Source organism: Austrofundulus limnaeus, unplaced genomic scaffold (genome assembly GCF_001266775.1).
Source record: "Austrofundulus limnaeus strain Quisiro unplaced genomic scaffold, Austrofundulus_limnaeus-1.0 Scaffold297, whole genome shotgun sequence".
Taxonomy (NCBI): domain Eukaryota; kingdom Metazoa; phylum Chordata; class Actinopteri; order Cyprinodontiformes; family Rivulidae; genus Austrofundulus; species Austrofundulus limnaeus.
Genome location: NW_013952699.1, coordinates 82,893 through 96,473, shown reverse-complemented (window position 1 = coordinate 96,473; position 13,581 = coordinate 82,893). Strand labels below are relative to the sequence as shown.

Below are 13,581 nucleotides of genomic sequence, written 5' to 3'. Positions count from 1 at the left end.
GACTGCATGAAAGTAAATACAGAGGGTTCACTGCACGCTGCAAGACACTCATAAACCTCAAGAATAAAAAGACTAGACTGGATCAAGGTCAAGGCAGATGGTCTCCTGTCCTGAGCCTGGTTCTGCTGGAGGTTTCTTCCTGATTAGCAGGGAGTTTTTCCTCTCCACCGTTTGCTCAGGATGGGAGACTGTGATGAAGTGATTCAACGCGGTCTGCGGGCTTCTTCTTTAGATTGTTCTTTTTGTGTACAGTGCCCTGAGACAACRTATGTTGTGACTTGGWGCTATATAAATAAATTAAACTGAACTGAAACTAAACTGGATTTTGTTAAAAACTTGTAAAAAAAATGTCAGCACAGTTCTGGAAGAACATTCTTTGTAGAGCTGAAACCAAGATCAACCTCTACCAGTATTCAGATCTTTTACTGCAGCACCTTTGGCAGCAGTTCCATACTCAAGTCTTTTCTGGGTTTGGTGCTACAAGTCTTGGCACACCTGGTTTGGTAGATTTTCTTCTCCTTCAGTCTGTTTCGATGGGGTTGATGGTGGAACTACTGTCAGGTCCCTCCAGAGATGTTTGATAGGATCAAGGACTGTCTGCACGTTCCCACAGCATGATGCTGCCATCACTGTGTCTCGCTGTAGGGATGGTATTGGGGCCAGGTGATGAGCAGCTCCTGGTTTCATTCTGACTTAACCTGTAGACCTTCAACCAGTCTGGTTCCTTGAGAGATCTTTAGTCCAGCCTCTCTGCCATGCAGTGCAGGTTGGTGGAGGTCTTCAGTTCTGGTTCCTAATCTTAGTCCCATCCCAGGACGTCTGAAGCTCAGAACATCAGGAAATGATTCTTACCATCCCCCAACAGTTTGCCGTGTCAGCTTTGAAAGCGATGAGAAAAGTTATTGTTTTTATGTGACAAAAGGTAGAAGAGATCAACAGAGAGACTGAATTTGTGGCTCTGGAGCTTCAACCAACCTATCTCTGTGGTGGAGACAGGGTTTTGYTGCCTTTACAAAGTGTTGGAGCAACAGTGCTCCCTTATACCACAACATGACAACACAGGTCTGTTAAATGTATAAAAAACATTGCTGTCTCTTGGCATTTMTTTTTCTCTGTTGAAAGAAAACATCTCAAGGAACAAAATGAACACAAATCTTTACTGCAGTGAGGAGCTGCCGATGTGTCAGCCACAACATGTGACAGATTTTAATTAATGTACTCAGGTCTAATCTGCAAGCTTGTGCTGTAAAAATTATTTTAAGCTTTAAAAGTGTTGTATAGAGGACAAAAAGGTCTTGGTCAGAAGTCATTCCTAAAATCAATGAGGCTGCAAGATAACAAACCTGTTTAAAGTGAGGATCTGAATCCTTTCTGAAGCCACTAACACTGCTTGTACTGTGGTGTGGTGGACTGATGAATATGTCAGACAGAATTTACACTAATGAACTATAAATGAGGGAGGTGATAGGGTCTAGTGTAGAACCTCTGGTCCAGGACTCCTCTGCAGTACGATGGCAGCTCTGTGTTTGGTTTTCTTCATGTATTCAGGGAACGTCTCTAACCTCCTTTCTTTACTTGCATGTTTGCATGCTGCCTTACAAACACAGAYGGAGATGAAGGTAACAACAAACAACATGTTGACTGTTTGTTTCTTACTCCTGAGCCTGTGCCTTAGCACTTTCTGTCTTTATCATTCCTTCCAGGCTTTAAGTCATTAGCATTTTGATTGTTTTTGCTTCTCCTTTTCTTGTGTTTTTGTGTTTACTTTGTGACAGCCCCTCTGCTGCCTGTCTCACCTCTTTCTGTTGTGGAAGATGAAAATCACATCTCTTCCCGTGTCACCCTCAGCCCACTCTTTATCTCTCGTCACACCGCTGTGCTTTCTGAATCAGACAAAGTCAACCTGACTTTCTCTCTCACAGTTTGTACTTCCTAGTGTACCCAACAGATCTGTGTATAAAGCAGGACTCATGTTGTTTCTTTCTGTTGGTTGTTGAGGCAGGTTATTTGGTGTATTTAAACAGTTTTTATATGTGGATTAAAACAAAAGAAAATGGCTTGTATGATGTAAAAAGTGAWGAAACGTAGATGAATTGTCCTGTCAAATATGTTGTTATGTTATGAACATTTCAGCTGTATCCATGTCTGTYGTAGCTACATAAAAACACAATGTTCATAATTCTTACTGCCACAAATTTAAAAACGCTGTAAAAATCATGACTTAAATACAAACATCTAACAATTGTGTAAGTACACACAGCTACGTTCTTCAGATGCAGTGCAGATGGATTATTTTTATGGTCAGGGTACCTGCTGTGGGACATCTGCTGCAAGATGGTCTCTGTTGACCAGGATTAGGGTTTTACGGTCAGGGTACCTGTTGCAGGTTGGTCACTGTTGACTTTCAGRGTTATGGTTTAATGGYCAATGGTCTCTGTTGACCTTCACAATTAGGGATAGGGTTTTATGGTCAGGGTACTTGCTGCAGGTTGGTCTCTGTTGACTTTCAGAGTTATGGTTTAATGGTCAATGGTCTCTGGTGACCTTCAGGGTTAGGGTTTTACAGTCAATGGTCTATTTTGACCTTCAGGATTAGGGTTTTATGGTCAGGTTACCTGCTGCAGGTTGGTCACTGTTTACCTTCAGGGTTAGGATATTATGATCAATGGTCTCTGTTGACCTTCAGGGTTAGGGTTTTAGGGTCAGTGGTCTGTTAACCTTCAGGGTTAGGGTTTTACGGTCAATGTTGACCTTCAGGGTTAGGGTTTCATGGTCAATGGTCTCTGTTGACCTTCAGGGTTAGGGTTTTATGGTCAATGGTCTGTTGACCTTCAGCGTTAGGGTTTTACAGTCAGTGTTCATTGTTGACCTTCAGCGTTAGGGTTTTACAGTCAGTGTTCATTGTTGACCTTCAGCGTTAGGGTTTTACAGTCAGTGGTCATTGTTGACCCTCAGCGTTAGGGTTTTATGGTCAAAGTACCTGCTGTCCGAAGTCTGCTGTAGATTGGTCTCTGTTAATCTTCAGGGTTAAGGTTAGGGTTTTACAGTCAATGTTGACCTTCAGGGTTAGGGTTTTACAGTCAATGGACTGTTGACCTTCAGGGTTAGGGTTTTACAGTCAATGGTCTGTTGACCTTCAGGGTTAGGGTTTTAATGGCAATGGTCTCTGTTGACCTTCAGGGTTAGGGTTTTACAGTCAATGATCTGTTGACCTTCAGGTTTAGGGTTTTACTGGCAATGGTCTCTCTTGACCCTCAGCATTTTTACAGTCAATGATCTGTTGACCTTCAGGTTTAGGGTTTTACTGGCAATGGTCTCTCTTGACCCTCAGCGTTAGGGTTAGGGTGGATAGATGGGGTGATTGGATCCAATGTTGATATTGATATTTTAAAGCTTTGTGATACAGTGCAGTATTTTTACATCTCCTCTAGTCACTGTGATAATGATAAATTCAACACTATGACCCAACGGATTGGTAACTGTGACTCAAAGAGTCTGGCTTCCTTAAAGGGGACCTATTATGCAAAATTAACTTTTTAAAGGTTTTTTTACTCAACTTTGGGTATGTACTTCTTAAAAAAACAGTCCTAGGACCAAAAAATTGCACCCAGGGGCATATTTACTGTAAGTAAATGTATTTTTAATGTATATTAACGACAAGTTTTATACTTCAGTCATTTTGTGATGCCACAAGCTGTACGACAACCCACCGGAACCTGCGTTTAGCCTCCTTAACTAGCAACCCCTGGGTGAGACTCCAATGGGGCAGTGGGTAGAGTGTTAGACCAGAGAGTGGGAGACCAGGGTTCGAGACCGGCACGGACACAATTTAATTATTTATTTATTTTCGTTCGTTATGAACACGTTTTCTCATGTACCTCTATTGTTTAGCTTATTAAAGCCTTGTTAAAGCCTATTTGTTCGAGTTTCTGAGGTATTTTGACCGCTGCTGCTCCCTGCACTGGTAACATCATGCAGAGTGAGCGCAGAGCAGAGGAGGGAGGGAAAAAAAGAAGAAAAAAGCTGCGACCGACTCTGCCTCTGGGTCTCACTCAGGGTCTCATATGGTTGTACAATGGAGCTTCTGCTATTATTAGCCATGCTAACGTAAACGCTGGCTTTGGAGAGCGGAGCTAATGTCAACAGATTTTTGGAGGGCGTTACCAACAGAGCTCATTAACATAAACAGCTCTTCTGAATGGAAGTCAGATCAGGCAGAACTAGAAAATGGGAAAYTTTATTATCTGAGAATTATTTTGAGCATTAAATTGAATGAGCATGGTCTGGATAGCCCACAGACATACCATAAAAATTTCTAGGACCCATAATTGGTCTCCTTTAAACAAAAACACACAACTATTCATGAAGAAATGTCTTGTGTGTAGAACATGGCAGGACAGCATCTGAACGACATGGAGAGTGTAGCAGCATCACGATTGTCTTCACACCTCAAGTTTACTGCTCTTCTGCTTGATCATCTTCTCACTTCTCATTTCATGTTCCTCCTTGACTTTCTACATGTTCTTTGTTTTCTCTTGTCTCTTATTAGATTTGGTCAAGTTCTGAACATGTTTCGTCTTGTTTTCAGTGGGACGTCGGCAGTTTGCCCGTCATGAGTGGGCCCAAAAGGCAGCCTATGTTCTGGGCTGCTCTCTGGAGGAACTGTCTTCTCTGATCTTTAAGCATCAGACCAGAGGACTGCAGCCCTCCACCTCCTTCAGAGGAGGGCCAGATGATGCTGGTCAAGGAGACGGAGCAGGTAAAAACCCATCTTTAAAGCTGACCCTCGTCTTTTTATTAGCTGTAAAAGAGTCTAAGTGTAAGTGACCTGTTGTCTGTGTCAGGCTCTAAGTTCACAGCTCTGGAGTGTTTGGAGGCCATGGCATCAGGACTGTACTCTGAGCTCTTCACTGTGGTCATCTCTCTTATTAACAGGTAAACTCTCAGCATCAGCTGTGCAAACCTCACACCAGGACTAATCCAAGAAATAAAGAATATAATTCAGTTCTCACGTAGATTAACGTGGCTGTCCCAGCTGACTGACTGTAGTCTGCACATTCACAGCTGCACACCAATGAACGCCCCCGCCCCCCAGACCCCCACCCAAAACAATAAATTAATTCTGATGACTTCTGAGTTCTGGTGCATTGGTGCTTTGCGTATGTGCGGGGGTGATACAGTATATGCTGCTGCTACGCAGTATCTAGTTTTTCCTCCTGTTTTCTTTTGGTTTTCCTCATGTTTTCCTCCTATCACATCCATTTTTTATTACATTTCCTCCTGTTTTCCTGTGGATTTTTCATCTTTGTCCTCATGTTTTCTTCCTGCTTCCTCAGAGCTCTGAAGTCTAGTCAGCACTCTCTGTGCTCGCTGCTGATTGTGGACACTCCGGGTTTCCAGAACCCCCGCCTGGCTCAGCAGCAGCGAGGGGCTACGTTTGAGGAGCTGTGCCACAACTACACCCAGGAGAGGCTGCAGACCCTGTTCCATGAGCGCACCTTTGTCCGGGAGCTGGAGAGATACAAGGAGGTGCAGAAACACAGGCACCTACTCAAACAAAGGGAATCATTTTAAAGCTGAATCTGGTATTTTCTTGAAGTCATTGTTTAGTTTAATGTGGGTCATGAAGGCAGATATGAACAATAACAGTGGTGGGCAGCGCTAATCCAAAAATTAGCTCCGCAATTTCTAAAGCGCTTGTAAAAATATTTAGGTCCACAACTTCAAAAGCRCTTATGCCATTTCATTTCATTTCATTTMAAAAAAACTCRCAGAATTTAATTTTAAAGAACAAGTTCAATTTGACACTTACTAGCTGGCAACAATTCATGTACAATATATACACAACACTGCCAACTAGTGGTGCATGAACCCTTTCACAACTTAATTCTACAACGGCTGATTGCTGAGGATGTGATTTTCTGAAACAGACCTTTAGCTCCTGGTGTAAAAATTAAAAAGTTGTTGAGGATTGCTAGTTCAGCTGCTTCTTTGTCTTTTTCTATTGTTTGTTGTAGATTTTTAATTAAAGAAGCATCAATGAAGTAATTTTAAAACTGTTTATTGGAAAAATGAAGCGATGCATTCTGGGTACATGACAGATTTGATTTATGACGGGAAACGAAAGCACGGAGTTCAGGAAACTATCTTCCCTTCAAAATAAGAGCTTGGATTTTAAAGTTTTCCATGTTTTCCAGTTGACCATTAGATGTCAGTCTTCATCAGCATAACGTCTTAAAATCATTTCTGAGTCTCTAACCCCGTTGGTTGATTGCTTCGACCAATTATGTCAAGTATTGAGCTCCATCATTTAAACTTTTGTTTCTTTTTTAAAAAGGAGCTCCGATTGTAAAGTAAAATAAATCAATACATACAAAATTTTAGTATGAATTACAAACGTTAACTGTTTTTGCTATTGCCTTCCTGCTACRTAAGCAGACACAAAGCATTGTGGGAAATCAGAACCGTGGCCGAAAGCAACAGTCAGCAGGATGTATACCTTCACAATAAGTGTGTTTATCTGGGAGGGGTGCTGTTGGACAGATCATGTGTGTTGTGACTCATTGACAGCCATACCTTCCACTGTTCAAGATAATGATGACTGGTAGATAATTAGTTATTAGCTGTACTGCATTTTAATTTTAGAAAGCACAAATCCGCTTATGAATTATAAAAATTAGTAAGGCTGCTAAAGCGCAAAGGAAATATTTAGATCMGCAGTTAGCAGATTTGTGTTTTAGCGAACTGGTGTCCACCACTGGACAATAATTTCACTGAAGGACTGCTGCTGRTTCAGGAACATTTTACAGATGATCACTGTTTTAACACAGCTCCAGAGTAAACAGGTTCTATCAGGGTCTGAGGATTTAACCCTCTACACCTGAAACTGAGCCATGATCTTCATAAACACAAGCAGAATGGTTAACGTGTAGAGTTTAGAACTTGCTGCAGGTAAACCAGACTTTTTGATTTCTCTGTCTTTACTGAATGGTATAATAATCTAAAACACATTAACTCTCCTGCTGAACTCAACCAGTGTGTTTCAGAGCGCTGTGAGGACTAACAACCTAATCAAGTCATCAGCAGTGAGTTGTTGTTGTAGTTCACTAACCTGAGCATTTATCCCTCCCTCCTAGGAGAACATAGAGCTTGTTTTAGATGACATAGAGTCCAGTACCTCTCAGTCTGTAGCAGTTATTGATCAAGCCTCAGCCCAAGCTCTGGTAAGTAGGCCTCTCCTCTCACCTGTCACTTCCAGCTGTGTGCACACCTCTCACTTTGGTTGATTTTATTGTGCAGACCACAGATTTCTCTCTCCTGTACATGTTTCACTGTGTGAGGACAGAGGGGGTCTGTGGGTGGACCCTCTGTTTATTATTATTGACATGCAATAGATGACAAGGAAAACTCTAAACTAGTTTTAGTTTTAAATGAATTAAAGTAAATATATCAATGTTTTGTGTTATTTCCTGTCCCAACACTTTGTTAGAATCAATCCAGGTGTTTTCATGATAACTGTCTGCTCAGTTTCATGATTTTATGTTATTGAAGAAATGTTCAGCCGGTCACTGACAAGGACTTTTCTGTGGGTCGGTCCCAGGTCTGTAGCCTAGCCCGGACCGAGGAGGCTCGAGGTCTTCTGTGGCTGATGGAGGAGGGGGCTGTTCAGCCTGGGGGGTCTGAGGAAACCATGCTGGAGCGACTCTTCAGCTACTACAGCTCCAGACAAGGAGACAACAAAGGTGAGCTTCTGATCCCTCATCTGGTGCCAGGCTTCATGAGGAGGGTGACTTCCTGTACTTGTTCCTGCAGGAGCCGGTCTGCTGCTGCGTGGAGAGAAGCCTCACCACTTCCTGCTGGGCCACAGCCACGGGACAGACTGGGTGGAGTACAACGTTCAGGGCTGGCTGAGCCACGCTAAGAACAATCCTGCAGCCCAGAACGCTGCCGTGTTGCTGCAGGACTCTCAGAAGTACGAGCTCGTCACGTCCAACAGCTTCACAGCTGAAACAAACTCACACTGGTCCTCATTATTCCAACCATCCTCAAACACAAGGCTTAGCTTTCAGATACACCTGAGAAGTAAATTATTTAAAAAACATTTAGATTGAAACTGTAATAGTTTATTTTTTAATGAAGCTGCTGATCCAATGGGCCTTAGTCAAGCAGGTTCTATAGAACAGCTGGAGTGGGTTAAAGCCACACGAGTCTACTGTAGAAGCTGCTACGCTAAGCAGAACAGCCAAGAGTCTGGATTTACCATTACTGTACATGTTTGTAACACAGAGCAAAAAAATGACCGATGTAAAAATCATAAACCCTATTAATAATACTGTAGTATAAACAAAAATAATATTACAGTAGTAGTTTAGAGTGTATATTATCTATTTATTGTATGTAAAACTGTCAGAAAGCTGGGTTTTATGAACTTAACCTGTAGTAGTAATATAGTAATATTGTAGTAGTAATATAGTAGTATTTTAGTTAGGTAGTATTGTAGTAGTAATACAGTTGTACTGTAGTATGTTAGTATTTTAGTAGTAATATGATAGTACTGTAGTAGTAATATGGTAGTATTGTGTCAGCTTGATTTCGTGACAAGGACATTAATGAAAAGTTAGGGTCAAGATGTCATGCTGAAAGAGAGGTCCTTCATACTACAGTAGTATATTAGTAGTAATATAATAGTAGCTATGTAGTAGTATAGTAGTTTATTTGTAGGATAGTAGTATATCAGTAGTAATATAGTAGCATATCAGTATTAAAATAATTGTATATTAGTAGTAATATAGTAGTACATCAATAGTGTATCATTAGTAATATAGTAGTATATTAGTAGTAATATAGTGGCATATCAGTAGTAATATAGTAGCATATCAGTAGTAATGTAGTATATTAGTAGTAGTATAGTAGTAGTATATCAGTAGTAGTGTAGTAGTAGTATATCAGTAGTAGTGTAGTAGTAGTATATCAGTAGTAGTGTAGTAGTAGTATATCAGTAGTAGTGTAGTAGTAGTATATCAGTAGTAGTGTATTAGTAGTATATTACTAGTAATATAGTAGCATAGTATTAGTAATATTAATTTAGTAGTCTAGTAGTTATAATAGTAGTCGGGGTACTTCAGTACTTGTGTGATTTGTATTTATTTCCTGTTTCTGATCCATGAACTTGACAGCATGATGTTTCTGTCCTTCCTACAGGAAGAACATCAGTGGTCTGTTTCTGGGCCGCTCTGGTGGGGCCACAGTGCTGTCGGGGTCTATTGCAGGTCTGGAGGGAAGCTCCCAGCTGGCCCTGCGTCGAGCCACAAGCATGAGGAAGACCTTCACCACAGGTGTGGCTGCTGTGAAGAAGAAGAGTCTGTGTATCCAGGTCAAGCTGCAAGTGGTGAGCAGCTTTTTCCTCAACACTCATCAGTGGGTTTATAGGAGACGCATGTAAAGTCTGTGTTCCAGACCAGACCTGACCTGACCAGGTCTGGAGAAGTGAATGAAGTTTAATCATGGGCTCTGTAGAGATCCAGTTCTCTCCTCTCTGACATTCTGTTTTTATGATCTGTCTGTTGTCAGGATGCTTTGATTGACATGGTGCGTCGCTCCAAAGTTCACTTTGTGCACTGCCTGCTGCCTAAAGCAGAGACAGTGGGAGGAGCCGATGTGCGTGTAACCCATGGTGAGAGTCTGGACTCTGGCCTCATGACTCTGGACCTGCAGCTCCTCAGAGCTCAGCTTCGAGGATCAAAGCTGCTTGATGCTCTGCGCCTCTACAGGCAAGGTGAGGAGAGAAACCACTCAGACCTGGTTAGTCATTACTGGCTGGAACACTGTGCATTGTGGGAAATAACAGCTGAAGAAGTCTTTGGGTTTATCCAGTTCTGAATGCTCCAGACCAGTAATCAGCTAAAAGTTCTCACTGGTCCTCAGGTAATCAGTACATCTGACCAGCAGCTGCTGGATCAAACTTACTGCAGATTTGTTTTCTTCTCACCACTTCTGTTTGTTGTTTTAAATAAAATGATGACTTTTTTGTTTTTTGTCCCCCAGGGTACCCAGACCACCTGGTGTTCTCAGAGTTCCGGCGGCGCTTCGATGTCCTGGCACCACATCTAACCAAGAAACACGGGCGTAACTACATCGTCACAGATGAGAAGAGAGTGAGTGTTTATGTGGACACAACTAGAGAGTTGTAACCCAGCCATTACTTTAGGCAACTCTCTGTTTTCCCCTTCTTTTCCTTTCTGTACATACACTAAGTACGAAATCTCACAACACTTTCCACAAGACTTTCTGGGCCTTTCCCAATCTGTGGCAACTCCCTCGCACTACCCACTCCTCACTCAGGACCAATAATTAGCACCATAATTGATACCAACATTCAAATAACTCAAAATTAAATACCATAAATCTTAAATAAATAAATGGCATCATTATAGTCATCTAMATGTACATGATCAATTTCAATATTTTTTGGTTCAGTAAAAATACACCAAACAAATATTCGTGAATAGAGTACTCTTAAAAGAATTCATTACCATATTAAAGTGTTCAGTATTGTACAATATTACACCCAAATGCATTTCATTAATGAACATTATTTGTCCTTTTAAATGTAAGGCTGTTAGCAAAAAACTAAATAAAATGTATTTGGTTTTAAACCAGTTGGTCAAATTATCCAAAATAACAAACTGTTGCATCATTAAATCATTACTCATTTGAAATATGAAAACTGGCTAACATGAAGCTGTGATTCAAAAAACACAATGTGAGTCAATGGAAAGTTAAACTAGCACCTGTGCTAAGTTAACGCTACAAACAAGTCAAACAATGGATGCTAGTATTAGCATGCTACAAACAGTACAACACGCACCAGTTTYGGTTTTGATCAGTTTCTCGAGGCTCAGAATACATCAACACCACACTGGTAGAAGTATCTAAAACCTGAGAGTCATACTACACYGCAAAAAATGTCCACCTAACCAAGTTTTAAAATCTTTTATCAGCCAAAAATTCTTTYTGATCTTGTTTTGAGACTGATTTACTAAACAAGAACTGATTGTGTAAGAATAATMATCTTGTTTTCAGAATGTGTAAGATTATTTGTCTTGTTGAGTCTGAAAATTTGACTCAAATTAAGTCAAAAATTTCTGCCAGTGGGGTAAGAAVATTTTACTTGGTAAGATTCTTGAAATACTTGATTTGACTCAATTTTTTCTTATTTCAAGAATCTTACCAAGTAAGACCACCGCACACAACTGATGCTAAACAACAGCGTGTGGCCATCTTAACTCCAAATCTCGCAGRAAGTCTCATGGGAAGTCGGCAAGTCTCGCGAGATTTCATACTTRGTGTATGAACAGAAAGGAAAAGAAGGGAAAAAACAGATAGGTGCCTGAAAAAATGGCTGGGCTACAGAGTGATCTTGAAGTTGACATTTCACATGTTCAATTCTAACTGTTTACTGTAAAACCAACAGAATATGTTAGAGTTTGGATCTGTCTGCAGTTAAAAGATGAAAACTGTAGGAACTCTTTGTTATTCGGGTTTTTTAGGTGAATATTTCGGATTAAAGTGGTGCAGTATCCTGCTGAGGCCTCCTCAGTCTAATCTCTGGTGTGAACAGAACCCTGGCTCCTCCTCAGGCTCACAGAGCGCTCTTGTGTGTAATTAATTATGATTGTGCAGGCTGACAGCATGCGGCGACTGTACTGATTAATTACCAGCTTTCTCTTCCCTCTGCTCTCCGTTTTCTCATCTCTTTCCACTTATTTTCTCCTCTCATTATCTCTCCATTCCTTTCCTACAGGAGGCAGAAGCTTCAGCAGCATTAATGTCTTAAACTGTTCAGTCATACACTGTGCTGCACACACAGGGAACACCTGTTTGTGTTGTGCTTTACATGTAAAAGACACGGAAACGAGAACTGTAGCACTGGCAGATCTGCACCCCTGGTTCACGTCATTCATTTACAATCAGTGTGTAGTTGATGAACAGAAAGTGATGTGTAATATGTACAGCTCCTCTCTTTATACCTGATTACTAAAGCTTTTCATTACGTGTGCAGGAAAAGTGGGCGTGTCAGGGGGAGGAGTCTGATSTGAGCTCAGTTCCAGGTTCATCAGGATGTATGAAGGAAAGGAGCTCAGAAACTTGTTCACAGTTTGATCAGTCTGAATATTCCTGTCTTCTTTTGTCTCTACACCAATTTAAAGTGTGAAACTCTGACACATGAGGGTCTGGTTCTTCTCTGCTGCTTTGTCTGGGCTGTGCCTGAAGAGAAGTGGAGTATGAGTCAGATAATGTCCCCATAACCCATGGGCCGCGGCCCAATTGTGGGCCGTGAGCGCCACCTTGATGGCCTCAAAAGAACAACAGTTTTAAACTTTGGGCCGTATAGGGCCGTGGGACCGCGTTGATTTTGAATAAGGTGCAATACACTTTCTCACCACTAGTGGCAATAGTGCGCTACTCAGTTGTTCAACAACTTTTTAATCTGTAGAAGAAGAACCGTAGAAACCTGCCGATAATGGAAACTTATTTTAAATGAAAAGTAGAAGCAAAAATGAAGGTAACTTGTAAAAAAACACCAAAGTTTGTCACTAACATGAAGAGCAGCTTCTGTTTTTACCATGTAATATTTTAAAAGTTCAAAACATTATCATATACAGTTCCAGATAGAACTATATTTTAATTTGCACTTTAAATAAATTTTTGTAGTTTATTTTTAAGCATTTTGAATGTATTTTAAATAAATTTTTAAATTGTCAAAAAGCTGTTGTTACTGTTATTGTTTGTCACTAATATGAAGAGCTAGCCTGGTCCGTGCCTTCCTACACAGCTCCGCTCAGTTCTAGTTTCCTTCACTGCTCCGTCTGGGACTTCTCCCATTGAGATGGATTCACTGGCAGATTTTTGTCCGGGCCAATCAGAGAACAGAACGTCGATTTTCTGCACAGTGTCTGCTTGTAGTTTATTTTACCTGGGCCAATCAACAAACAGAAGGCGGAGTTTTGAACTTTGTTGATTTTCTGCACAGTGTCTGCTTGTAGTTTATTTTACCTGGGCCAATCAGCAAACAGAAGGAGGAGTTTTGAATGATGTCAATGTTCTGCGCAGTGTCTGCTAGTTAGTTTAACAAACAGCAGTGGAGGAAGTGAATGAAGCCAGTCTGTGTTGATGAGGCTTCCATATTAAAATAAATTTGTCTGACAAAGCAGCAGCTCTCATTTACAGTCCGAGCTGAACTCGTTCAGCTCGGTACTTCTCTCCTCTCAGTAGGGTTGTTTACAGCGCATGCGATTTCTGGTTAGCTTCTTAGCTTAGCCTCCTTCACAGCAACAACACACACACTTCAGCAGAGGCCACGCCTCCTGCAAGAAATCAGTTCTCTATGCAGAAAGTCCAGACCCTCGTACGAAGCAAAGTGAAGGACAGGGTCTGGTTTTAACCAGGCTAATGAAGAGCAGCTTCTGGTTGCAAAAGTTTAAAAAGGCTATTTTCATTTGTACTTTATCAAATATATTTTTACAGATTATTTTTTATTTGAAACATGTACATTAAACATTTTTAATTTTTCTTATACCC

The 13,581-nt window shown here is 41.0% G+C and overlaps 1 protein-coding gene across 11 annotated transcripts in view; it reads left to right on the top strand.

Annotated features, from left to right (window-relative positions):
- myo18ab (myosin XVIIIA b) overlaps positions 1-13,581 on the top strand; it is a 145,687-nt gene that overhangs the window by 65,009 nt on the left and 67,097 nt on the right. For all 11 annotated transcript variants that reach the window (XM_014021564.1, XM_014021567.1, XM_014021565.1 and 8 more), the window contains 9 exons: positions 4,589-4,759; positions 4,845-4,935; positions 5,337-5,529; positions 7,137-7,223; positions 7,601-7,742; positions 7,813-7,972; positions 9,202-9,388; positions 9,571-9,775; positions 10,045-10,154. In XM_014021564.1, the coding sequence (XP_013877018.1) occupies positions 4,589-4,759; positions 4,845-4,935; positions 5,337-5,529; positions 7,137-7,223; positions 7,601-7,742; positions 7,813-7,972; positions 9,202-9,388; positions 9,571-9,775; positions 10,045-10,154 (1,346 nt within the window). The remainder of the gene's footprint in view (positions 1-4,588; positions 4,760-4,844; positions 4,936-5,336; positions 5,530-7,136; positions 7,224-7,600; positions 7,743-7,812; positions 7,973-9,201; positions 9,389-9,570; positions 9,776-10,044; positions 10,155-13,581) is intronic.